The sequence below is a fragment of the Durio zibethinus genome, chromosome 13 (genome assembly GCF_047325235.1).
Source record: "Durio zibethinus cultivar Kanyao isolate XHJ-2024 chromosome 13, ASM4732523v1, whole genome shotgun sequence".
Classification (NCBI taxonomy): domain Eukaryota; kingdom Viridiplantae; phylum Streptophyta; class Magnoliopsida; order Malvales; family Malvaceae; genus Durio; species Durio zibethinus.
Genome location: NC_143174.1, coordinates 19,938,883 through 19,966,163, shown reverse-complemented (window position 1 = coordinate 19,966,163; position 27,281 = coordinate 19,938,883). Strand labels below are relative to the sequence as shown.

The window sequence follows — 27,281 nt, the reverse complement described above, 5'->3', positions numbered from 1 at the left end:
AAGATACTAATTTTACTTGTGAAAAAATGACTTAATCAAAGAAAAATGTAAGAAAGATCTTTGAAGGTGTTTGGCCTTCTATTTCTTATGTTGGTGATGTTGATACTCAAGTTGATGATATTGATGTTCAAAATGATGAGAAAGAAAATAAAGAAAATGAACTTAATGAATCTAAGTTTTGAAAAAAAAAGTATTGTTTTTTAGCTGCCTTATTGGAAATATAATATATTACGCCATAACTTTAACATGATGCACATATAAAAAAATGTTTGAGAAAATTTTATTTGGGTAATTCTCAATGTGAATAAAAGATCAAATGATGACTTAAAGAGTCAGCTTACCTAGTTGACATAAGGATCTGTTTTGACCTTTATCTGAAATTACTTTTTAATGGCAAATCTCGATTACCATCTGCTTGTTTTGGGATGTCTAAATGTGAGAAAGATGTGTTTTGTAGGGTGTTTAAAAATATGAAAGTCCTAAATGGTTATGCATCAAATATATAAAAATGTGTGAATCTAAATGAGTGAAAAATTTTTTTATTAAAGTCATATGATTATTACATCTTGATGCAGAACTTACTTTTCCTTGCTTTACATTCATCAATGTCAAAACAAGGTATTTCAGTTGTAATTGAATTGAATAACAAATTTAAAACTCTCTGTAGAAAAGTTTTGAATGTGGAAGAGTTTGACAAACTTCAAGATTAAGTCACAATTAATGTTTGCCATTTAAAGAAGATTTTTTCTCCAAATTTCTTTGCTATTATGATGCAATTGATTATCCACCTCCATATGAAATAAAAGATGGTGGACTAGTTTATTATCGATGGATATATCCTATCAAAAGGTATTATTTGCTAATAGTTTATTTAAATTGCTAGTGTTTATCATACCATTCTAGTTAAAAAGGTATATGACAAATTTTTATGCCTTAGGTTTTTGGGAAGGTTAAAGTTTTATTGTCGAACAAACACTATCTGAAAGGTTCTATTGTTAAAAGATGTTTAGTAAAAGAATGTATGACATTTTATTCTCAATATTTGGAAAATGTTGAAACAAGATTTAATAAACTATCAAGAAATCTTGGTATATAGCATACTAACTTTGCTTCCGCTTAGTGTTTTGAACATTTTGGACAACCAATAGGCAAAGCTGTGTTGTAATAGTTTGGAGGTTGCTAAACAAATTTGAAAATGAAAAAAGAGTCACCACTAATATTTTTTTGTTTGATATGATTGGTCATCTACTAAAATTTACTTTTCTAATAAAATCTTAAAATTAATTAAAATTTATTAAAAAGATAATTTTTGAGTTTGTGAAAATAATTTGGTTCAAAAATCAGTTATGCGCAAGAAAGGATTTGCAACCCTCTCAGTGCCCATTAGAAAAAATAATATCAATTAATTATGTGTTATCTTAATTTTAACAAAAAGGTTTTAATTTTGGTATTTAAAAATTAAATTTTTTTATTTTCTTTATTATAAAGAAAACATATTTTTAGTTTTAGTTGTTTGCTTGAAAAATAAATAATTAGATATGAAAGATGATGTTGAACATGAAACTAAATATTTTCTTTTTGCTGAATAAAACTTAGATAAAAATATCTCCAATACCTCTACTTAGTGGGTCTGCGAAGATGTTGATAAAGATATTTATGAACCATGATGGATTATTTATATTTTGTAATTTGAAAGTTTAAAACATAATGTAATAAATGATTTTAAAAAATTTATGTGGCATTCACTTTTGTATATTTTTTGTGTTGTAAATAATACATTATCTTCTAATTTAATTAAATTGATATATTCTTTATATATTGTTGGGTATGATTTCTCGACTTCTAAATGTCTTTATATATGTTATTTAGATATATTCTTTATATATCATTTGTTATATTTACAATATCTTAACTTCTCAACTTTTAACTGATTCGCTTTTATGATGCAACTAAGTTATAATGTTGATGAGTAGATTGAGAGAAGTACATATCAGAGATATTAGTTGAGAACCATCTACAACATCTATTAATCTTAGCCATAGATTGAATCCTTTGGAGGAGAATATGCCTACTATCAGTTCTAACCTAGTCACTTTTAATCTTTCAACTGATATTGGATTTGATAATATAGGAGGTCCAGGTTTATATAGTATCCAGCCAATTGATTCTACTTCTAATTTGAATGCAAGTATCGTAAACCCTATATTTAGATTTCGATTATAATCATTAAAGTATTGATAATTTACTAATTGACTTTTTATTTTTTGCAGTTGATAACAATGGTTAATGGAAGACCAAAGGTTGGACAATTTTGAAAGAATTATGACACTACCTTCGAACAAGCGTATTGTAGTATTTGTAAACTTTTATAGGCAACCAATTGGTGAAAAAAGTCAACTATTGGTCAGATTTCCAAGAATAATTACCTATAATGGAATGAAATTACCTATTCATTATGAAACATGGCATAAAGTTTTGGCAGAAGTTAAGAATGATGTTTTAAACTTTATTGAGGTATAGTATAATTAATTACATATTAGAAATATTAATTCTTTTAAAGTTGGTTTATCAATTATAACTTTTTTTTATATTGTTACAGTCAAGATTTTTACTTGAAATATCTATTTCATTTATACTTAAGTCATTGAGAAAGAAATGGAAAGACTATAAGCATAATTTGAAAAAAAAATATTTCAATCAAAATAGTACTGTAAAGGCCATAATGAAAAATCTACCTTGTGGTGTGATTAGGTCGCAATATGAAAACTTGGTTAGATTTTGGTTTTCAAGGAAATAAAAGGTATTAATTTATAACTTTTAATATTTTTTTAATAATAAAAGTGTTTTATGTTTTTAGTTAGAAAATATTTGTATTTCTATTATATACGTAATTACTTTTTATGACAAAAAAAAATTAGGATTACTAGTAGAAATCAACAAAAATATAGCCACATAAGTGGATCAAAAAGCTTTGTAAGAAAGTAAAAAGAAAAAGTAAGTTAAACATTAAATAAGAAAGTTGTCATGTATGTTTGTTAAGAATTTTTTATGTCGTTAAATGGAAAAAAATGTAAAATTTTAATTATATTTCTGTTTTAACAGTTTAGATAGCTTAAATATATGACATTAAACTTGTCCAAATAATTGAACTTGGTTTTCACAATTTAGATATGTGAAAAAGTTACCGGTTATGTTTGTTTATGATTTTTTTGCTGTTAAAAGGTAAATATATAAATTTACAATTATTGTTCTATTTTAAAAGTTTGGATAGCTTTAATACATAATATTAAACTTGTTCGAATAATTGAACTTGATTTTCATAGTTTAGATATGTGAAAAAGTTATTGTTTATGTCTGTTTATTACTTTTTTGCTAGTAAAAGGCAAAAATGTATATTTACAATTATTGCTCTATTTTAATAGAGTGGATAATTTCAATTCATAATAGTTAGCTTGTCCAAATGATTAAACTTGATTTTCACCCATAATATGTGTGAAAAAATTGTTATTTATATCTGTTAAAGATTTTTTATGCTGTTAAAAAGCAAAAAATATAAATTTGTAGTTAAGTTTTTGTTTTAACAATTTAGATAGCTTAAATACATGATATTAAAATTGTCCATATAATTGAACTTGGTTTTCACAATTTAGATGTGTGAAAAAGTTATCATTTATGTCTGTTTATAACTTTTTATGCCGTTAAAAGAAAAAAAATACAAATTTACAATTATTGTTTTGTTTTAATAGTTTGGATTGCTTAAATACATGATATTAAACTTATCTAAATGATTAAACTTGGTTTCCACCCTTAATGTGTGAAAAATTGTTTATGTTTGTTTAGCACTTTTTGTGCTATTAAAGAGTAAAAATGTAAATTTACATTTACATTTTTGTTTTAATAGTTTAGATAATTTAAATATATAATATTAAACTTGTCTGAATGATTGAACTTGATTTTTACTATTTAGATGTGTGAAAAAATTGTTGTTTATGTCTGTTTATGACTTTTTATGCCATTAAAAGGCAAAAAATGTAAACTTGCAGTTATTGTTTTGTTTTAATAGTTTGAAAAGTTTCAATATATGATATTAAACTTATATAAATGATTGAATTTGGTTTCCACCCTTAATATGTGTGAAAAAGTTATTATTTATATCTATTTAACATTTTTTATGATGTTAAAGGGCAAATAATGTAAATTTGCAGTTACATTTTTGTCTTAACAGTTTAGATAACTTAAATATATTATATTAAACTTATCCAAATATTTGAACTTAGTTTCCTTAATTTAGATATGTGGAAAAGTTATTGTTTATGTCTGTTTATGACTTTTTATGGTGTTAAAAAGGTCAAAATACAAATTTATAGTTATTGATCTATTTTAACAAATTGGATAGCTTCAATACATAATATTAAACTTGTTCGAATGATTGAACTTAGTTTTGACCCTTAATATGTGTGAAAAGTCACTGTTTATGTCTGTTTAACATTTTTTGAGCCATTAAAAGATAAAATTTGTAAATTTGCAGTTACATTTTTATTTTAATAGTTTGGATAGCCAAATACATGATAGTAAATTTGTTCGAATGATTGAACTTGATTTTTATAATTTAGATGTGTGAAAAAGTTGCCGTTTATATCTATTTATGACTTTTTGTGTAATTATAAGGCAAAATATAAAATTATAGTTATTTTTCTATTTTAACAGTTTGGATAGCTTCAATACATAATGTTAAATTTGTCTGATTTATTAAATTTGGTTTCCACACTTGATATATGTGAAAAACTCGTTGTTTATGTCTATTTAGATTTTTTGTGCCATTAAAGGGTAAATATGTAAATTTACAGTTATAGTTCTATTTTAATAGTTTAAATAGCTTAAATATTTGATATTAAATTTGTCCAAATGATTGACTTTGATTTTCACGATTGATATTTATGAAAAAGTTATGGTTGATGTGTTTTTAACAATAATATACGTTTTTATGTAAGAGATTGCGTTGGGTGAAAAAATTAGACGTATGAAAATTTTTCGATTAATTCACATGAAAAAAGACAGATCTTACCTAAATATCAAAATGTAATAAATTGTGGTAATTTAGTGGATTCGTTTTATACAGAGAGTAAATTTTACTATTTTAAATATATTATGAATTAATTATTGAACTTGACAGCATTATTTGATTAATTTACAAGAAAAATCGAAAGAGTAAGTGATCGCTAAAATTAAAGCAGCATCTAATTATTCTGTCAACATGCAAGACTTGAATAATCGGATATTCACAAAAGTTACTAGAAAAGAAATACATGGATAGGTCTGAAACCTTGGATTGAGTCCAACACCATTTAGCTATTACGAACATAACTCTCAACAATTTACATTCATAGTAAGTCAGTCTTCATAAGACATCTTCATATTAAAAGAAGGATTGTAAACTATGCAACAATGTGTCAAGCAAATGGAAGCAGAAAGAGAAGTAGAGCATGCCAGACTAGAAGATGAGCGTGCTAGAATGGATCAAGAGTATTTAAAATTTTAGTAGTTACATAATTGATTTGACATTTTTATGAATTTTATGTAGCAACAATTTCTAAGAATAAATCTAGGTGATCTACCAACTCAAGTATTATATTTAGCAACTATTTATATTTTTTAATATCAAAATTAGCTTATTATTAAGTGTAAAAAGTTATTTTACTTTATTCAATAGGTTCTTGGGCTTGCTAGTAATTATGGTGGAAAATATCCTTTATCAAATAGTAGTGCTTTAACTCTAAGTGTTCATCGATTTCATATATTTTAAATTTTTAATTAATATATTAAAACAATTTGAATGATATTATATTAAACTTTGTATGAGATGCATACTAGAACAAATTATATATTTAGATATTTAAATATTTTATAATATTCAATTTTTTTAATTTAAATTCTTTTTTATTTCTTTGACTAATTTTTCTATTAAATTATAGTAGTAAGTGTTGAAAAATAAAAAAAAAAGGTAAATTTCATAATTTAGCGATATTTGCGTCAAATACTAAATTTAGTGGCATTTATGCCCAAAAAATGTTGCTAAATATAATGACTTTTTTCATAAACATCGTTAAGTTAACGACGTTTTTTCCTAAGATGTCGTTATTTTTTTTTATATAGGTTAGCCAACACTCTTAGTAGTATTTTTTTACAAACGTCGTGAATCTTTTAATGACATTTATAAATATCGTTAAATGTGAAAAAAAAAAATACACTGAAGACTTATTTTCCTGTAGTGTATAAAATAATTATAATTTTAATATACATCAAAATTTAATTCATATATTAAATAGGTAAAATGATTATTGTTAATTTTATATATCATTTTATTTTAATGATAAAAGTTTTTTATCTTTTTGTATGAAAACTAGATCATTCTTCAAGATAATGTTCTAATCACTCTTAATGATTTAAGATCATCACTACATAAGATTACCAAATATTTATTAAATATAATAATTTAATTATCATATATAAATCATCATAATTTTTATAATAATCATCTTATACTAGACACTGCCTAATGGCATTCTTACATATACATGAATAAGTTGCAAACCGAAATATTTAAGGAGTACTTTACCTATTTGACCATATTAAAAAAAAATAGATTTGAATTAATGGGTATGGGACGCCTAAACGCAAACAATTATTCCGAAAGCAAACGGAAAACGTCCCGTTCAACGTGAGCTGTCCTCAAAATCGCGACATTAGGAAATATATTATTTATAATTTTTTTAAAAAAAATTATTAAATGCATTGATAATAGAATTTATTAATTTTATAAATAAAATTAAATTAATAACAAATGTCTTTTAATGTATATTTAAAAAATAAAATATATATTATTATTTTAATTTTATTTGTGAAATTAAAAAATTATATTATCAATATATCAAACAAATTTTAATTATGTAATTAAAATAAAATTTTATATAAAAATATATTATTTATAAATATAAATTTCAAATAAAATTTTAATTAATTTTATATAATTTTAAATTATAATTAATTAATTATATTACCGTCGTGATATAATTCTAAACACTACGGGCGTTAGTCGTCAACAACTCACGTGATCTTCCTGCACGTGTTCTCACGTTTTCATACAACACTTAAAAACTATTTAAGGAGCTGCCACCTGTACACTCTTATCTCAATCGATCGAAACATCCCCAGAAAAGGCCAAATACAACCATGGATCCTCGCCACGTGTCACTGTCGCTGTGAGTTCTGGCTTTCGTCACATGCCAAAGCACTCACATGGCTCGCTGACACCGCCACCCCGCCCTCTATCACGTGAAACTTGGAGCCCACACATGCAAAACCCAAATTTTACAAATAAAAAAAATACTATGCGAATATATAAAAGTAATAAAATAAAAAATCAAAGTGAGTGAAAAAAAAGGTCTGGTAAACGAAGACCTCCGGGCCAAGCTACGCCCCCGGTTCCTTCTCTTTTTCAGGCTTTCCTTTTAATTCAAGCAGAAAAGCAAGGAAAAAAAGTAGTGGTAAAACTAAAAAAAAAAGAAAAGATGAGAGTAACAACTTATCTACTCTTCGAAGTACACTGGCGTTTGGATTGGTGTCATTCAGTAGGTACTCGCTTTACTAACAGTTTCTGCACTTCTCTTTGTTTGCCACGTGGTCTCTGCACCAACGTCCAAATACTTACATCATGCAAAAGCATTTCGGAAACGATAAAAAAAAAGAAGAACTTCAGGAATTATTAGAATTAGAATTTGTTTTAATTGAGAGTTAAAACGAATTTTTTTTCCTAAATTAAAAATGTGAAAAATATTAGTGTCTCACACTACCATTATCCAAATATTTACAATGACAAAACGATTTATAAATTTGTTCCTGATTTGTTATTTCTATACATTTATTTACAATCAAACTGTTTGTTTCTCAAACAAAAATATTATTCAATTAAAAGTATTAAAAAGTTTAAAACATTATTTACTAAAAATTATAATATTAGCAAAAATTAAAAAAAAAAACGAATATCAGAGAGAAAATTAGTTTAAAAAGAAAAAGAAATGCACTAAAAATACATTGGCCGACTCCGGAGGGAAATTAAAGCAGAGAAATCGGGCTGTAAACTTGGACGCTAATACATAAACCTCAGCGACAAACCTGCTAGATTGGTTCCTAAGGGATTGAATTAGAACACAATCTAAATTTTACCCTCCCCTAATAATTGATTAATCACCTTTTTACCCAATTAGTTGACTAATTGGTTATTAATTAAATGTGACAAAAAGTTTTTGTTGAAATTACCGTTATTGCCCATTTATCACTAACTGGAGTCGTAATGCAAGCAATGAAATAATATCTTGTGCGGTACGTGGTGTGATGATTGTTGTACACTTGGGTGATCATCACCCTCACCATCATCCCTTCAACGCGAATAAACCCTCTCTCTCTTTCTTCAAAACCACAACTCTTCACACTCCTCTCTCTCTTTCTCTTTCTCTTTCTCTTTCTCTCTCTGATCTCTACAGTCACATTTTCCTCACTATACTCTCACTATCCTACCCCTTAATCTCTCCGTTTAACGCCAATTTCGAGTAATAGAAAAAAAGAAAAAAAACGAAACCACAAATTATGGAAGCCCCACAGTTCTTTCAACGAAGCAGCTACTGTTCTCAATTCGCGCCAGACAAACCAGCGGCCGGTGACCGTTTCATTGTGGAGGACTTGCTCGATTTTTCCAACGAGGATGCCATTTTTACTGACAGCATATTCGACTCTTCCGTTGTTGGCCATTCAACGGATTCCTCCACTGTTACGGCAGTAGACAGCTGCAATTCGTCGTCGTTTTCTGGTTGCGAACCTAATTTTTCCGGTGATAGTAGTTGCCGAGGTTTTACTGACGGTCATTTCGCCGGTGACCTTTATGTGCCGGTAAATCGCCCCTACATGCAGTAATGTGAGAGGTTAAAAAATTTTAACAGAAAAAAAATTAATTAAGTGTTGAATTTCAACTTATTTTTATTGCTTTCGCCAGCCAAGAAAATAAAGTTTACTTATTTCTTTGAAATTTTAACTTTGGTTCAAAAATACAGCTGGTAAATTTTGGACTTTTGCATTTTTTACGTATTTTGTATTTTTTGATAAATTTCCCAGGATAATGACTTATGTGCATGGCAAATGCACTTTGGTGAAAGCTGCGTGAATATTGACAATAGTTTCTTTATCAGAATACTTCAAATTTGAAAAAAAAAAAAAAAACTAAAATGAAAATTTGCTAGTAATATTATTACTTTTTATTTATTTTAACAGATTGACGATTTAGCTGAGCTCGAATGGCTGTCGAATTTCGTGGAGGAATCATTTTCAAGTGAGGACCTGCAAAAACTCCAGCTGATATCCGGAATGAAAACCCTACCTGACGAATCATCAAAGACCCGGGGGTTCCAACCCGTTCTTCTCAGCCAAATGAATAGCGTCATTGATAACTGTGACAGCAACCGCGGTAACAATAAAAACAACCCAATTTTCCATCCGGACATGTCGGTGCCCGCCAAGGTCAGAAGCAAACTTTCCCGCGCTGCGCCATGCAATTGGGCCTCCCGCCTCCTTGTTCTCAGTCCAACAACTTCGTCTTCCGACGCCGAGATTTTGGTCCCTGTCCAACCACCTCTCCCGAACTATCCAGGCAAAAAGCCCGTCAAAACGACATCGTCGAAGAAAAAAGATGGCTGCGAAGGCGGTGGCCTCGCCAATTCGGATGGGCGGAAGTGCCTGCATTGTGCTACGGATAAGACGCCGCAGTGGCGGACAGGGCCCATGGGCCCAAAAACATTATGCAATGCATGTGGAGTGAGGTATAAATCGGGGCGGCTTGTACCTGAGTACCGACCCGCTGCGAGCCCGACATTTGTGCTGACTAAGCATTCAAATTCTCACCGTAAGGTGCTTGAGCTTAGACGACAAAAGGAATTGGCAAGGGCCCAACAGAAACATCAGCAACAATTCATGCAGTATCATCATCACAACATGGCTTTTGATGAATCTAACGGTGATGATTACTTGATCCAACAGCACGTGGGCCCTGATTTCAGGCATCTGATCTAGTAGCTGCTAGTGTAGAGAACTTTAATTAAGGTCGAGTTCTTCAAAAATATTTCCAGGGGTTAATTTAATCACCGAATTCTTTAGTGAATTCAACTTTTATTCCTTTTATTCATAGGGTTAATTTTTACTAGCTGCTCTTTTTTCTTTTTAGAATTTTTGTAGACTATTTAATGATTTTTTTTATAAAAAAAATTGAACTCGATATAAAATTAATTAGAGATGTTCGTTCGATTGAATCGGTTAATTTTAATTTAAATTATTTAAAATTAAATTATTTAATTTTATTTTTGTTAATTGAAATTAAATTTATGAATTTTAAAAATTAATCGATTGAATTTAATTCTATCAATTAATTAATTTTTTTTCAATTAATCAAATAATAAATATATTTAAATTAAATTATATTTTAAATTCTTAATTTTCATATTTTAAACAAATTAAATAAAATTATTAAGTAAAATATTCAAATATCACAGTATTATGCTTAAAACTCTAACAATTTATAAAATTAAATGATCCATTTTACATATGTTTTATTTTAAATTTGAATTATGTTATACTTTGATTAAATTTTCAGTTAATTCGATTAATTAGGTTCAAAAATTGAATTAATCAAAAACTAAATTTTTTTTAAAATAATTTTCATTAACAAACTAAAATTAATTCGATGGTCAATCGATTAATCGAATTAAATGGATTTGTTTGATTAATTCAATTAAAATTGAATTATTAGTACCCTTAAAATTAATTACATATATTAAAATTTAAAATTTAAATTTAATGAATATCATATTTTAAAAATAATTATATAAATCAATAGAATTAAAATTTCAAGTTCTAGCTATTTAATATTTTCCTGAACTGGTTTTTTTCATGCCAAATTTGGCCAAGTCTTGAAGCCCTTTTTTAGTAATATATTAATATACAAACAGATCAACCAATTTAATGTACCCTAATATTAAGCAATTACTTTATATTTGAACTACTTGTTAAATTCAGTTTGTTCTGCCCCAATTAAATTGAAACAATATCTAAGCTTTTCTTAATTCTATGTAGACTTTTTTTTTAAGAAATTAATTCAATATATACTTGATTGGCATTTATAGTTAGAATTTGATAATGTATATAAATAGAATAAGTTGAAATGTAATCGTTGTATTATTATTTCATTAATAAAACCTTAGCTAGGTTTAAATCTGGTTCTTTGATTTCAATAACAAATACATTTTATTTGGAAATATATATCCTACTATCATATATTTGAGAAAGAAGTTGATATACATACTTACTTTGTTGTAAAGTGTCACTTCAGTGAAGAAGAAGCAAAGAGGGTAACAATTTTATCAAAGAATTAATGTTGACATAGTCTTGTATGAAAATTCGAGTAATGCTTTAATTTTAGCCATCCAAGTGTGTTTCTAAACACACGTCTTTGCCACTTTACCAAGCCGAATAATAGTTAAAGGATTTAAGGCCACTTGCCACTCTCCTGAGTTAAGTTACACAGAAATAGAAAAAGGCAAGATTTATCATCCGCCTTTATTTATTTTTCCGTTTGCAAGAATTTCCAAATTCACATCGAGTTTTCCTCCGTAGCCTGAAAACACAAGAAGCATATTTCAAGGTCCCCCCAAGCGACGGGAGGTAAATGCAAAACTTCTTTTTTTTTTTTTTGAAGGCTAGTTGTATATAGGGTAAGGAACTAGCTAAGGTTGGGATAACGTCAAAACTTAAAAGATTAAATAATGAGCCCCAAAGGCGAAAGTTGATGTTGTTTTTAAGGTAAATTTACAAACCAAATGCATGAAATTTTTAGTATTTTACTTATGTAAAGAGATCGTGGCAAGAAGAAAATTGAATGGTAGGGAGATGATTAACATAAATTTCAGTTAAAAGAAATCAAATGGTGATGTAGCTTTTACATTAGAGAATGTTATCATACAAGTTAAATGCCGATTCCTTGACATCGTTTTCTGCCTTCCCACCTTTTTCTTGGAGGACTTCGAGATTGAAATGAAAAAGAAAGTTCCGATAAGTGATAATATGAACAAGGAAATTCAGGTTCTGATGAATATTAAAAAAAAGCTTTGCTTTTTCAAACCATAGTTAGTGTGAAGACGTGTTTGATTTTTTTTAAAGAATTCTTCAATTACTGTATTTATTCTGTTTAAAAGTATGCAGCATGTGAGTAAGGATTGCAATTCAGAGATTTTGTTGGGAAAAATAGGGGATACTGTTCAAAAAAGATCGGTCATCACTCATCAGATATATATTCTATTTTCTGTGTAGATTAAAATGAATGGTTTTATTCATCGACGATGCTCCTGTCCATGCACGATCCTAGGCAAAGACCCATAGCCATCTATTTTAATATAGCCTGAAATCTTCTCAGTTCAATCATTGTTTATTAACTATTTTCAACGTACAGTTTAGCCGTTTCTTCTCAAAACCAATGCTTTAATTTCCTTCTTTTTTTTTCCCCTTTGTCTTATTTGCTAGAACAAAACAAATAATAGAGAGTTTCTGGTGATAGAAGCAAAGTTTGTGATGGTCACATGCCTGTCTTCCATCTCGCATGCAAAGAGTCAGTACTGATCAATAGTACTTTTTATGATTGTTTTTTGCCATTTTTCTTCTTCACTTTTGAAAAAAAATGGTGTTTTCAAAATTCAGTGATGTCTTCAATGTTACTACCCTATCTGAGAAAAGGGTAATAAAAATTCATTTTATTATTGATTACAAGAAATATTCAGATATGGGAATAAAAAAAAAGGTGGTGGTATGTTATTATCATAATGGCTTTCACATATTCCAGGTTTTGAATATATGAGCTTCCTCGCATAGTGGTTAATTTTTCCACGTTCATTTGTAGAGAAGCTGTCTCCTTTTCACAACCACTTCTGCTGTCAATGACTTGGCATTTGGCAGCTTTCCTTTCTTTTAGGATATTAAACTTTTCTCCGTTGCCCTAACATGGTGAAACCAATTACTCAACCAAGAAGTGTGTCTTCAGATTTTGTTTTGAGTCTAATTTCATAATCAGGGTAAACCACCATTTCCTAACTTAAACGATTCTTGTATTAAAAGCCTTAGTCCAAGTGATGGAACATGATCTGCAGGGCCATGGAGCAAGGTTTTGAGGAGCTAAGAGTGAAAATGAATTCAGCTGGCTTCCATTTCTTGTCCATTATTTGGATCCAGGCAGGAAAGAAAAAGGATAACCAAACAGGGGAAGGTTCGACCATTCAAATTGCAAACGTTATCCTATTTCTTCCCCGTGATGGCTATTGTACAGTGTTTGAACATGCATGGAAGCACATGCTTGTTTTTACGAATACGTCTACATGCGGAAATATTAAAACAAAAAAAAAAAGGAAAATGTCTTTGAGAGATCGAAAGGGAGAATTGGTGAGATTAAAAATGGTTTTGAAGGCAACAAGGAAGCTTTTACTGGTAGAGTTGGATGAGAATAGAAAATGAAATCATGCATCCATTCATGCTTTAATTTTTCATGACTATTTGCTAAAATATGAATTTATTTAAGCAAAAAGACATGTTTAGGTAATCGGAATCAATAAATTCATTACATCCACTTACATCCACCATAACTTTAAGCCAAGACAGAAGTGGAGTAAATGGCAAAGAAATATCATTATTTAAAGTAGCAAAGTCAAAGTTTTGCACCACATATAATCTGTAAGAGAATGCTTGCAGGTAGATTGAAATCTAAAGAGTACATTTCCGAAATTAGGTATCAAGGAATAGAATTCTTGCAGTGTAAGTTATGTCCATCATCCAGGACTTCAAAATCTTGCTTCAACTAATAATGACAAAGGACATACTTATAAAAGGGGAATAAATCTCCAAATGGACATCACAAGAAGGAAAGCAATGATTTTGATCCATAATGTGGTGCTTCCTTCCCACTTTTGATATGTTATCGAGGCACACTGAGACCTAGTTCTGTACAAAATTATAACAATAATCCCAACAAATTAGCATTAGCAAGCAACATATGAAAGACGCTAAAACAACAGGCGTTTCTTTAAGTCAATGGATTGTGAATAAAGCTACTTCACATATAGCAATCATTGGGGTCAAAACACAGCCAATATTTACTAAAAATATTTCAAAGCATGGTGACTGTTGAGAGTTAAGCAATGAGCAATTATAAAATTAGACGTGCGATACATAAAACTAGACCTGGTTGGCTGCAGCACTTATATACTGTTACTAGAGCAAAAGTTGCTCATCTATAATAGATAAAGAGATAACTTGCAAATCAACCAAACAATGAACTAATAGCACTGACTACAAGATTCTAATATTGACCTTCAATATAAAATTTTGTTCTGAATTCCACAAGGAATTGAACATTTAGCATGCATAGTTAATGCTAGCCCAGATTTAAATCTGAACATTAGAATAAAAGACAAAAGCACAATCTTTGCAATTCCTGAAGAAATGCAGACCACTAAACTGCAGAAAACAAAAGAAGTTTGAACAATTCTAATGGCCCTACATTCCCTAAACAAGAATTTTTTACATGTATCTCCAGCAATTAAAATTTAAAAGATCAAATTCTTCCCCTTAACCAAACAGGGCTTCCCTATCCATTTATATAGTCCAAGTACATGGTCTGACACATACAAAACTATATAATTATAACTAACATTCAATTATTCATTTTCAATTGGAGAACGTATGGAGTTTTGCCGCCACAGCTCCATTAATATCAATTGACAATGAGGATAGGAAAGGGCCTTCAGTTGTAAAACATTCTTCTTTGATAGATAAGAATCACACAAGCTTAAAATCACATTGAAAAGAAAAGAAAAACGAAGTAATACATAATGAAAAACATAATAGAGAGCCATGGACCTATTATGTATATGATATGCGTACTATAGATGGAGCCTAGAAGGGAACAGTATATGCAGAAAGTAATGGTCAATATAGCTAGTGTCTACATTCTCAATCATATTAGAGTCGCAGTTTATAACAGAACCTTCAACATTGACTAACAAAGTAAGAGCTATCAATAATTTTCAGTGCATTGCTTAAAAAAGTCATAAATCATACACAACCTTCTCAAATCATGTGCAAGCTCTCCAACTCAGGTTGTGGCTTTGTTTGTATCTACCCCTTTTCCTCCACACCCAACTTAGCAAATCATCAGACATGCACATTTAGTCTCACTCAGTTGTTACTACATTTAATCTCCCCTAAGTTGTCTAGCTGTCTCTTTTTTTTTTTTGGCTGAGACCTTTTTCTGCTAATCTCTATTAGAATAACTTCATTCCACACTTCTAATATAAAATTCGATTTTTCAGTAACAAGCCTAATTGGATGACATCAGATGCACATGTCCTGAATTTAAGCAGTTGAAAACATGCATACACGTCTCATGATTTCCCTTTCCTACTCGCTTAATTCTTTTCTTACTGTATTCAGAAGACTTCTCTGTCTTTCACTTTCTCTTGGTTTAGATATCAGCCAAACGTTAAGAAAGCAAAAACTTATACATTAAGAACTATAGCAAATAAAAATGCAACCAGCAAAGAACAGATAAATGGTCTCAAACTGATAGCTTTCGAAGAGAATTGGTTGGACATGCATAACATGATCATGAGATAAGACAACCTCAACAAACAACATAGCTTTATTAATTAATTAAAGAGTTAAAAAGTTGCTTAGAGAAACAAAATTACAAACATTTGGAGATCATCAAACTCCTAGATTTGCACTGCAAAGCATACCCCGAGACAACGACCTAGAGCTCCTGGAATCGATTCCTAGACACGACGTGAGCCGAGCTGAAGACACCGCTGAGTAGAGAGGCAACAGAGATTAAAGACAACCCAATTGAGAAACAGACCTGAAAAATTAAAGCTCAACAATTTAGACGCAAAATTTTTGCAATTTGAAGGAAACTCAAAATTTAAACTGATGAAAAATAAAAGGGTTGTCGAAAATTAATAAATATGAAGAAATTGAAAGGGGCATAAAAAGATAAGGGTTTTAAAGGGCGTACCTTGAAAACGTGGGAAAAGGGCAAGCAGGAAGGAGACAAGAGGCGGGTTTGGGTTTAAGGGTTGGTTTGTTAACGGTAGATTTGAGGATAGAGAATGTTGGTCTTGAGAGAGATTTAAACCGAGACGCCATTTTGAGAAGAAGAAGCAAGAGCGAAATGTTAGGGTTAGGAAGAAAAACAAAAGGATTCAGGGTTTTTCTGTAGTTTTAGCCTTTAGGTTTAATCGAGGGAAAATTACCAAAAGGTGATAGAGAGGATGTTCATTACAACCACAGTCACTCCCCCTCTTAACAGTATTGTTAATTCTAATTAAACGACCATTTAATAAAAAAAAAGTCTAATTAAATTACTATTTTATAAAAAAAGTTGGCATCTCCTGTTGAGCTTTTTTAATAGATAAAGTAAGGTAATATAATCGATAGGATGTTGAATTTTTAATTTTTAATTTTAATAATTAAAATTTAATCACTAATGAAAAAAAAAAAAAAAAAAAAAAAAACAAAGCTTTCTTATTATTATGCTCTTTATTATTTATTTATTTATTTATTGTTAATTTTGAAAGGTATTTTTTTCACCCACTTTGGTGTACCCCTTTTCTTCTGATCAAAAAGATTTTACAGCAACCTATCCGTAGAAGGTAAGGGCCCCTTCCACCAAGAGCAGGGTGCCGTTACCATCAGGGTCTAACTCTTCTAGTTTTATCTCCCTTTTTTTTTTTAATACTTGTAGTATTTGTTTTTCTTTGTAATTCACATTTGGGAGATGTTTGCTGATATAAGATGCATTCCTAGGCCCTCTTTTATTCTAAGAGGGTACAAACTTCTGAAAATAACAATAAATAGGAACCAAATGCACACCATTTTAAGGTCTTGGTAGCATTAGTGGAAACAAATTCTTGTGGTTGGAGCTTTCCAGGTAGGAAATTCTTCTTCTTGGAAGAGGTTTTAGGGGGATTTGACAAATCCAAAAACAACCCCAAATATGAAACCAAGAACGAGGCCTGGAATGAAGTTTTCAGGTCTGAAACTCACCCCTACCCATTCTCTTTCCTGCTTCTGCAGCTTCCGATATTGCATAAAAGAAATAGTACTATCAATTTGTACAAATAACAAAGAGAAAGGGATAGAGGAAGCATTAGAAAAGGGAAATAGCAAGTGAGAAGAAGCACCTTGTACGTAGGTTGAGAAGAGTTCCAAGTGGAGGCCCACATAATGTATAAGAAATGAGATTGATTGGGTTCTCAAGTGTTTAACTGATAATAAGTTCTGCAAGTGGGAAGGAACAGAAGAACAGCCAGGAAAAGTCTAGTTGCAGAAAAAAGAGCTAAAATTAATAAGGAAAATGCATAGTCAAAGATTTTCCGGTTGTTTTTAGCTTGTAAATATTTTATTTTAGGATATCCCTTTGTTTAAGAAATCAGTAATTAGACAATAATGTTAGTCAATAATAATTTTTCCATTTTTTTTGTTCTTTGGTCTATTGTATATATTGTAATGTAATTCTCTTATCAATACAAGTAGAGAATTCTTTTCAATTCACAATCTCCTTTTATGGTATCAGAGTAGCTGTAGAACTTTCAAAGTTCTGTAACCGATCCTCTCAAAATGGCTAGCACTCCACCATCAAACAATACTCAAAATGAGTCCAATTCTGATGCTCTGTCTCAACTCTAACCATCAATCATCAATGCTCTTGAAAACACTTCTCTCTACTCTATCAATATTGCCACTTAAATATCCATCAAACTCACACCTTCTAACCATACATCATGGCGTTTTCAGTTCCATGCCATTCTCCTGGGTTATGATCTTATGGGCTTCATCAACGGCTCACGACCATGTCCGCTGCCCACCGTCATGCTAGGCCATTCTCTTTGGATTCGTCGAGATCAACTGATCTTAAGTGCAATTGCTGGTTCCATCTCTCCCAATATTGTTCCTTTCATTGCATCTGCAAAAACATCACGTGAAGTTTGGACAATTTTGGCTAACACATACGCCAAACCAACCCGTGGCCGCGTGAATCAACTTAAGGAGGATCTTCTTCTTCTACAAAAAGAAATAATATCAATTACTGAATATATGTAACAAATCAAAGTCATTGCGGATGAGCTCGCTATGTTCAATGCACCAATCAACAATGAAGACTTTATGTTAAAAGTTCTAGTCGGCCTTGACGACCACTACAATGATCTATGCTCGGCCTTGCGTATACGAGAAACTCCAGTTACGATTGATGAGTTACAAGAAAAATTCATAAATCATGAAGCATACATCAAGTCTGAAGCACAAAAGAAGCAAAGTCTCCCAAACATGCCTACCTCCGCCAATCCTACTAAAAAATCCAACCTCTCATCCTTTAAAAACAACCACCAACAACGACCAAATCAACCATCTCTCACAACGAAAATCGCCAGTTCTTCCAGAAAAATACTACCACCCCTCGCTTCCAACATAACTCACCACAATCCAAACCTCAATGCTCAAACCCTCGACCTTACCTTGGAAAATGTCAACTTTGTGGCCAACAAGGACATTCTACACAACGATGCTCTACATACAAATATATGCCTTGGAACCACACTCCATAATCTAATTCCCCACCAACCTACACTCTTCAAGCCCACTTTGCAACCCCTGGTGCACCCTCAACTACTGAATGGCTCTTAGACTCTGGTGCATCTCATCATGTCACTTCCGATCTTGAGAATCTGTCTCTTCACACCGACTATCCCGCACATGACAACATTGTGATTGGAGATGGTACTAATCTTCCAATCACCCTCATCGGTTCCACGTCTCCACCTTCCTCTCCAAAACTCCTTAATTTAAATAATGTTCGTTTTGTTCCATCCATGAAACAAAACTTTATCTCTGTTTTCCAATTGTGTTTAAATAATAATGTTTTTGTTGAATTCTCACCCACATCTTTTTTTGTGAAGGAACTTCGCATGGGGGAAACAATCCTACAAAAGGCAACTAAGGATGGTGTCTACAATTGGCGGTGTTCATCACCATCGACACAGCCGATTGTAGCCTTCTCCTCTCTCAAAGTTTCAATTGACCAATGGCATCACCGCTTAAGTCATCCATCATACTCCATTTTAAGTCATCTTCGGTCAAACAAAACATTACCCATGTCATCATCTGATTTGCCTAAATTCTCTTGTAACGCCTGTCATTGCAATAAAACTCACAAATTACCATTTTCCTCCTCATCTCTTACTTGTTCACGTCCTCTTGAATAACTTTACCATGATGTTTGGACCTCACTGTTTACTTCCACTGATGGCTATAAATACTATGTGATATTTTTTGATAATCACACTCGTTACATTTGGCTCTACAAATGGATATGATTCATAGGAAATAGGAAATTAATATTATTTCCCATTATTATTATTATTATTATTATTAACTGGATAAAGAAATATTTGAATGGAATGCTACGCACTTTGGTTAATTATTTCTTACAAATTTTTTTGCTGTAACATCCACAGATTGCTTCTATTTATCTTACATCATGCATGAAGCAGGGGATGGTTCTGTTACAGATATTATTGTCCAAGCAGCCTGTTCAACATAATCAGTTGTTGCTTAAGGTCATTGGTTCATATTTTTTATGCCACTCATCTTTGTCATTGTAAATGTTGATTTCCTTTATTATCTTGGATTTTAGACGCTTTTTGAAGTGGTTGATTGATGATGTAATTCTATGTTGCATGTAGAATATAGAGATTTGCCACCTTTATGAACTTGACAGCATAGCTTCAAACATTATGAAGGTATCATCTGTACTCGTTGGAAGACATCATTTATTTTGGTGATGGATAATGCATAAAGCTTGGCATTGATTTTTGGAAATTATGTGTTCCCCAACCTGTTCGAGTGATTTAGTGGTAAGACATGATAAATGAATGAGTGAGAATGTCAGTTAAAGGTTCTCACTGTCCATGTTTAGATTGCTAGAGTATACCATTGGAAGCATGGTAGGAAAGGTTCTGGAGTTTTTTGGCTTCAGCAAGCTTGGGATGAATATCGTCTTAATTGGATTGCTCAGCAGTTGTTTGATTTAGTTGGAAAAACAATCTCCAATGAGAGTTTTAAGGTATTTGCATAAGCAATTTCCTAAGCTCAAAGCTGTTTTCTTTCCTTTTCTTCCCCCAATTTGTTACTTTTTATTTTCAGAAATAATGAATCTTTTATGTTCAGAATTTATATCAGTTTATGAGATAATTAAGTCTACTCTATCTTCACAGCGATGGGAAGGGTTAATTCAGTTATTGGGTTCTGAATCTAAGATTGCTGGTGGACTAGAGTTTCTGCACAAGTAAGACTTTCTGTCATTGCTTACCAATGGATTATTGTGCATATTAAAAAGGATGCTGCTATAAGTTTTTCTTCAAAATCTCTAAGCCTCAACCTTAACCTTTGACATATCATAGGTATGGAGATTTCAAGATATCACTTCAACAGGTTCATGACAGAAAAACTATAGATGCTACACGGCAAGCTGTGGAATCTCTTATATCGGTATATATTTGGACTATCATCTGTTATTTAATTGGTTGATCCTTCAGTATGCTACTGGTTGCCAAGACCTGACAATTAGTCATAATAAGGGGACTGTGGCCACTATTAATTTAATATAATAGTGTCTGTGGTCATATCTAGAGGACCTTTATATATCTGTTAAATTCTCCTGGGTATAACTGATTATTGATTTATCATTTATGATAAGCAATCATCATCATCATCATCATCACAAGAGCAAGTTTGTTCTATGATTTTTCAACTACAGCTTATGAAAAACCCTTCTACACCTCAACATTTTTGGTTGCCTCTTCTTTATGATTCGGTAAGCCCCTTTTACAATAATGATGTCCATAAGTTTCTAATGGATTGTGCATGCACTACTGAATTTTCATTATATGGGCAAATGCCTGGCTTAACTGTGGCACTTTTTTTTTTGGTTTGCAGTTGGAACTGCTTAATTGGAAGGATCGTCCTTTGTTCAATGTCTCTCAGACAAATATTCTGTTAAATAAATTACAGGAATTGTCCCTGGCAAGGCTTCGCCCAGACTTCATTGAAGCTGAGTTACCACTTCAGGCCTTAAACTCTGTTAGGCTAGCTCGTCTTGAATCTTGGACGTGCTATCCTAGAGGAATGAGCCTCTCAAGAATGCAAGCTGAGCCTGAACTTCATGAACCCACCAGCAAAATTGTTGTTCAAGTCTCGTATTGTCCCAAGAAGCCATACTGGCATATCTAGACAAATTCAAATTGCTTTGACTATGCAGAAGATGCGGCAGGTGAAATTGCATTGAAGCAGCAATCTTGTTGTGAAAGTTGAAGTTCACTGGACTTAAGTGGTTGTCATTGGCAAAATTGTTGCAACTTGCTGGAAGCTGTTGTTCGTCAAAGCTGCTTGGGAAACCATTCTAGGTTTTCATTTTGCTTTCACTTGAAGAAAAAACAAGTTTAATTATATAAACTGATATAGCAAACTGAGGTGCCTAGTTTAAATTATTGACGAGGCACTGTTCTATAAAAAGAACCAAATTTCTTCCATCAAACGCGCCCAATGCTGCTAAGCCTGTAAAATCTCTGACTGAATACAAGGAAATCTGTGTGTAACATCAGAGTAAAAGGTTCGAGTGGAGTTTGTTTATTCAGCCACAGAGAAATGACTGCAGATGGGCTTGAATGAGTTGCAAAGTTGCAAATGAAGTTGACATACAAACAGGGGCAAGAAAGAGAATAGAGGAAATCTGTATTTTCTTTGCAATCAAGAAAGCCTGATTTGTGATACATACTATTGATGCCAGGACTTGGGAAATAACTACATCAAGATTCTTGATCAACAACCCGCTATGAAGCAATTCATCAATCGAAATAAAAAGCAAAATAAACATGCAATGATGGATAAAGCAAGCAAATAATTAACAAAAGAACCTAGCAAGGTAAACAAATTCTCCTAAATGCTGTAGAGAATAGACAAGAATAGATTTGAAGGAATCTCATATCTTGAAATAATTGAATCTTATGATAATGAACATCCACCCAGCTTTCCTCACAGGCAAACCCTTGAAAGTTCTCTGCCTCTATGGTTTCCTCTCTCCCAACTCGCATCTTGGTGAACAGCAGCTGGACATCACCAGAACATTCCCAACATACTATACAAGATTAGTGCCACATCTCTAGGCACTTGCAGCCAACTAGGCATGACATGCTAATCATCTTGTCTGGGCCATCTTATAAAATATATAGAATTACTAGAAAATTGCAAGCACACAATGCTACACAGGATGCAGCCTTCCTTGGCTTGTTATACACCAAACCCCAGGTTATTAAAGTTTCTTAGGTAAATTATAAGACTTTTTAAGGAACTTTGAAGCTGTCTCATCGTTCCGGTAACACAACACACGCAGGAGGGTGTTTGCTTCAGTAGGATTCCACTGCCCTGATGTAGGAGGTAGTGGAAACCTAGACCTTCCAGACGAGCTATATGTCTCCAAGGTTGCAAGTCTGAATTGCTCAATTAAGCTCTCTGTATTGGTTCTGAAGAGGGGAAGGACACCTCTCACAGTAGCTGAACACTTATCTATGAGGTCAGCAGGCAAACCATCTCCATTGGCCCAAAACAGATCTTTAAGGGCTTTGAAATCATCCTCTATAATTTGAGAATCCTGACGGGAGAAGGCACGAGAAGGTCCTCCAGCAAGTAAAACCAGCAAGAATCCATCACAGGAAGCTTTCATGATATCAGTTATAATCCTTGTTCGAACTCTTTCATGCACAGTTTCTGAGATGATCAACAAGTTTCGCTCCAGCTCCTGTAATAGGGGTTCAATTCTAGAAGATGATGGCTCACCTACATACAAACCATCCCATAAAACATGACTTAGGTCATGGAATACGATTTTGTAACCTACTGCCTCAGACAGGTGCTGAACCCCTTCCACACAAGCAGCTGGTGTTAGTTCAAATTTCTTGCTCAAACCATTTGAAAAATCTTCCACATGAGCAGACTCACAGTTCCTCAAGTGGGTTATGATCCTCTTCTCTAGAACATCCATCTCAGATCGGATTCGGTGAAGAGTATTTATACGAACACACAGCTGTGGTATCCCAAATGAATTATCTCCATTCATTGTTGCAACCTGAGAATTTCTCTTTTGAGAATTTTGTGACTTTTCTTTCTTCCTCCACACACCTTGGAACTTTGATCCTGTCTCACATCTGGTCAATGCGGGCATTGTAGGGATATATGTATTGCGTGAACCTACAAGTAATTTAAAGGACAGCATATGTTACAAACTCTAAAAACCTTGGACATAACATTGAGATCATTTATGAGATTTGCAAGCATTTACCACAGCCAGATTTTGCCTTGATTACATAATACTGAAGACATTTGTCAAGGCCAGCCATCAAGTCAGGTAGCAATGCAGGATGTGTTGGTATTGGCAGCTGGAAAAATGCATCTAAAGTCTCATCAATGATTCTCAAAATTTCAACAGCAGAGGGAGCATATCCTTCTTGATTTGCTTGTGGATTCCAGACCTACCATAATGCAATATGTTGTTTAGTAAAAAGCCAATAATAATAATAATAACAAAAAACTACAACCCGCAATTCAGTAGATATGCAAGTCAGTTGCATGAACAAACAAGCAAATTTCAAAAGGAACATAAACTACCGCTAAATAGATACCGCTCTATAGATAACAGAGAATTTGAAACCAAATAAACAAAATCCTGCACATATAGAGAAATCATCTCCACTAACTTGTGTGGTGAAAAAGAACATAAGCACTGCTGCAGCTTTTAGGGTTGCAAAGGACATTGCTTTTTTTACCAAATGCTAAGGCAACTACTTAAACTCATGCAAGCCAAACCACTAATAAAACATCTTGGAGCTGATTTAGATACTCTTCATTCCTCCACAATACCTATTTCTTACTTCTTCTAGGCCTTAGTATGTAATCCAAATGCCTAAGCCGTTAATTCTTAAACATAATTCCTTCTTCACCCCTTTGGCATCTGTGTTACTTATTTGCATTCAAAGAACCAGAACCTGACTGATTTATCCATAAAGAGAGAAATCTATTAGCAAAATATAATTATTGCCGATAACAAGATAACTTCACAATGAACATATATTACATGATATGAAACTGAGAAGTTGTATAATGGGTATTTGATAGATATAAATTTCAGATAAAATTTCTGAATGACAAAAATAGCAAGTGCATACCTCTTGTTGCAAATTCCGGTCAACCCATTCCTTGAGTCTGTCTAATCTTTTCTTGATCCACCCTTTAACAAGATTGGCAATTGCAGATTCAGCCTCATAAGGAGGCATTTCGCGGATTATTGCCTTCCCACCATCATCACTGTCTACTGCATCCTCAACTGCAATCTGCACAAGATCTTTCTCCAGTTTATCTGCAGCTCTCAATACTTGAACAGCATCAGGTGTTAACTCCATAATGCCTGAAATAAACTGTTTTATTTCATTTGCATAACAAGAATGAAGGGTGGCCACAGCCACACCTGCTGCCAAAGGATGCCAACCCTTCAGTATTGGACTGAAAACCTGCTTCTCATGAACTGCTAGCTCACCAACATCCTTAGCAAGGATTGCAAGGATGGGAAGAGGATTCGGCTGGCTTTTGGAAGCTCTCCTGCTCGAGTCCGCTTTCTCCATTCTCTATATAACAACAAAAAAGCATATGAATAGTCATTAAACCAACCAAAAGGGAGAACTAAGAGGCGAGAGAGTATCCAAACATATCATACATTTGTTGCATTCCAAGTCTCATACATATAAGGATCTTGTACATATGCAATGAAGATTCAGATACTATACATGTGGCATAGGCACTCAATTTTTCCTCATTCTCAATAAAGGAGCCAATAGCAGATAGTCAAGACTTGCCTGAGCAAATGCAGTGCGCAATGATGACCTGATGTAAGCATCAATTCTATTTCGGGCTACATCGACTTCTCCTTTCCTCTTTCTGCGATACTCAGTAGATACATCCTCAACCAAAATCTTAGCCGCTGATACACCTAAAGAAACAATGCCCTGCATGGTATAGATATTTCCACTATCGAATGTGTCATGGTATGCAAGGAGTCTTTTCTCTGCCCAGCCCAGTATTGAACTCAATGTAGAACTTAAAATCTTGGCGTAATCCGGATCCTTGGTTGTCTTGGCGTCTTTTGCTACTTCTGCTAGCTGACTATCAGCAGCATATAGTAAGTCCATTTCAACTTGCCCAGTGGCAACAAAACTGTAAAACAGGACCCACGTAAAGCAGAGGTTATGAAGCATTTGGTTAATCCCAAGGATCACCCATGTCTTCTTTATGTTCTCCGTAAGCTCATCAACTTCCTCAACAATAGATGTTTCATCATTAATATCAAAGCACGTCTCCAAAAGCATTTCATAAAGTCTAAGATTCAGGGGAATGCCATCAGCCCAGTGGCATGAATCAGAAAGAGACCCATCAGATCTGGAAGCAAGAGACATAACAGCACTGCGAAGAACTTGCATTGACTCATTGTTCTTTCCAGTTTCTATTGGCCTTTCTAGGGCTGCATGAATGATTTGCCGTAACCTTTGTGACACATTATTTGACTTATCAAGTGGCACACGAGGATGCAATAGTAACCCAGCCTCAAGAACCTTGAGGTTTCTTTTCTGCCATGCATCATATTCTTGTTGATCAGTAAAATCCGATTGCTTCAGCTGCTGCAATAGCTCTAATGGAAGAACCACAGACTCAATCCGCCTTCCAACCTGTCATTTTTAAATTTATAGACTATAATCAATGCTAATGAACTAATATGAACCTATTGGCTAAAAAAAAAAGAAAAAAACCAATATCAACCTGGTTAAGTCCTCATGCATAATTCCACCCCCACCCGACAGTCAACCCCAAGAAAAAAAAAAAAAAAACACCGGACACTGTAAATCAATTAAACACAGATAAAATTACAACTACGAACCATAAACTTCATCAAAATCCTATTACATTCTCGTCTTAAATTTGACAATCTTGATGAATTTCCCAAAATTTCGAGAATTTACATCATCACTCTATTATTCAGGATTAAATTCTAGAATCAAATTTGTTTGAAATTTAAATCATAATCTATTTTTCAACATCGTTATAATCAAATCCAACCGCATTGAAAAATCAATATTAAATAATTAAAATTAATTTACTCAAAAGCAGCATTATCTCGATCAAATAAATTGAAATTAAAAAAAAAAAGTAAAATTCTGGATCAACCAAAATTCCATATAAAATAAAAATTAATTTGAGCTGACCAGGCCACCACCGATTCTCAAAAGCGCTCTTCTAACTCGCGAATCAACGGTCTCAGGTACCCGCATTTGAATCCTCATAAGCTCCCCTACGGTCGTAGGCCGCTTGGACTTGCCCTGGCCCGATCCTGGCGCGGGACTCTTCTTCGAGCCTGATGAAGAGCTCGGCGATTTCAATCCTAAAGCTTTCTTCATCTTACTAGCAGCCGCTGTCGTAAGCGAGCGCTGCAAAGTGGGCGAGTTAGGAGAGTGGTTGTGGTTTTGACTAGGCGAGTTGTGACTCGGCGAATCGGAATTGAAGGAAGCGGAAGTGGAGAGAGGTTTGGAAGAGGAGGTACGGCATACGGCGAGGAAGACGTCGTAAGCAGTAAGCCGAAGGTCGGAATCAGTGAGTTGAGAGGCGAGTTGGCCGAGTGGAGATTGGAGATCGGTTGTGGTGAGCTTGCTCGGCATTGGTTGTGGTTTAGTTTGCAGTGGCGGTGGCGTGGACTCTCTCTTTGAGTGGCCGAGTGAAAGATCTCTGAAGAGATGCGCCATTGTGTTAACGCAGAGAGAGAGAGAGAGAGAGAGAGAGAGAGAGAACGAGCTAGAACATTGGACTATTTGAGAGAGTAAAAATCGGAGAGAGAGATGAGAGCTGTTTGGCATTTTGTTTTCAAATTTTAATTTATATTTTTAGGCTTTTGAAAGCGAGAGAAAATTGAAAAAAAAAAAGGTTTTTTCAAAAAGTAATTTATTTAGCCTTTATTTGATTGGTATTTTTATTATTTATAATTTATTTTTAATAAA

General features: G+C 32.8%; 2 protein-coding genes and 1 pseudogene across 3 annotated transcripts; 1 reads left to right on the top strand and 2 right to left on the bottom strand.

The window, feature by feature from the left end:
- The first annotated feature begins 8,350 nt into the window (after positions 1–8,350).
- Positions 8,351–10,330, top strand: LOC111304101 (GATA transcription factor 12-like). Its single transcript, XM_022900617.2, has 2 exons — positions 8,351–8,943; positions 9,322–10,330. Exons 1-2 carry the CDS (start codon positions 8,644–8,646, stop codon positions 10,114–10,116), a joined length of 1,095 nt encoding a protein of 364 aa, XP_022756352.2. The 5' UTR covers positions 8,351–8,643; the 3' UTR covers positions 10,117–10,330.
- A 3,413-nt stretch (positions 10,331–13,743) lies between these two features.
- On the bottom strand, positions 13,744–16,516 carry LOC111302944 (protein NONRESPONDING TO OXYLIPINS 2, mitochondrial-like; annotated as a pseudogene). The gene is made up of 3 exons (XR_016326548.1): positions 16,151–16,516; positions 15,876–15,994; positions 13,744–14,079 (listed from the first exon to the last, which is right to left on the bottom strand). The product of XR_016326548.1 is annotated as a protein NONRESPONDING TO OXYLIPINS 2, mitochondrial-like (transcript).
- Positions 16,517–21,912: 5,396 nt separating this feature from the next.
- On the bottom strand, positions 21,913–27,112 carry LOC111302943 (protein unc-13 homolog). The gene is made up of 5 exons (XM_022898860.2): positions 26,496–27,112; positions 25,095–25,961; positions 24,411–24,866; positions 23,528–23,717; positions 21,913–23,436 (listed from the first exon to the last, which is right to left on the bottom strand). Exons 1-5 carry the CDS (start codon positions 27,027–27,029, stop codon positions 22,502–22,504), a joined length of 2,982 nt encoding a protein of 993 aa, XP_022754595.2. The 5' UTR covers positions 27,030–27,112; the 3' UTR covers positions 21,913–22,501.
- Between the last annotated feature and the right edge of the window lie 169 nt (positions 27,113–27,281).

Excerpts from the sequence above, each read along its gene's own strand:
- LOC111304101 (XM_022900617.2), top strand. The coding sequence starts at position 8,644 with ATGGAAGCCCCACAGTTCTTTCAACGAAGCAGCTACTGTTCTCAATTC. Across the intron at positions 8,944-9,321 it reads CCGGTGACCTTTATGTGCCG|ATTGACGATTTAGCTGAGCT; the intron begins GTAAATCGCCCC and ends TTATTTTAACAG.
- LOC111302943 (XM_022898860.2), bottom strand. The coding sequence starts at position 27,029 with ATGGCGCATCTCTTCAGAGATCTTTCACTCGGCCACTCAAAGAGAGAG. Across the intron at positions 25,962-26,495 it reads TGAGAATCGGTGGTGGCCTG|GTTGGAAGGCGGATTGAGTC; the intron begins GTCAGCTCAAAT and ends TAAAAATGACAG. Across the intron at positions 23,718-24,410 it reads ACCGGAATTTGCAACAAGAG|GTCTGGAATCCACAAGCAAA; the intron begins GTATGCACTTGC and ends GCATTATGGTAG.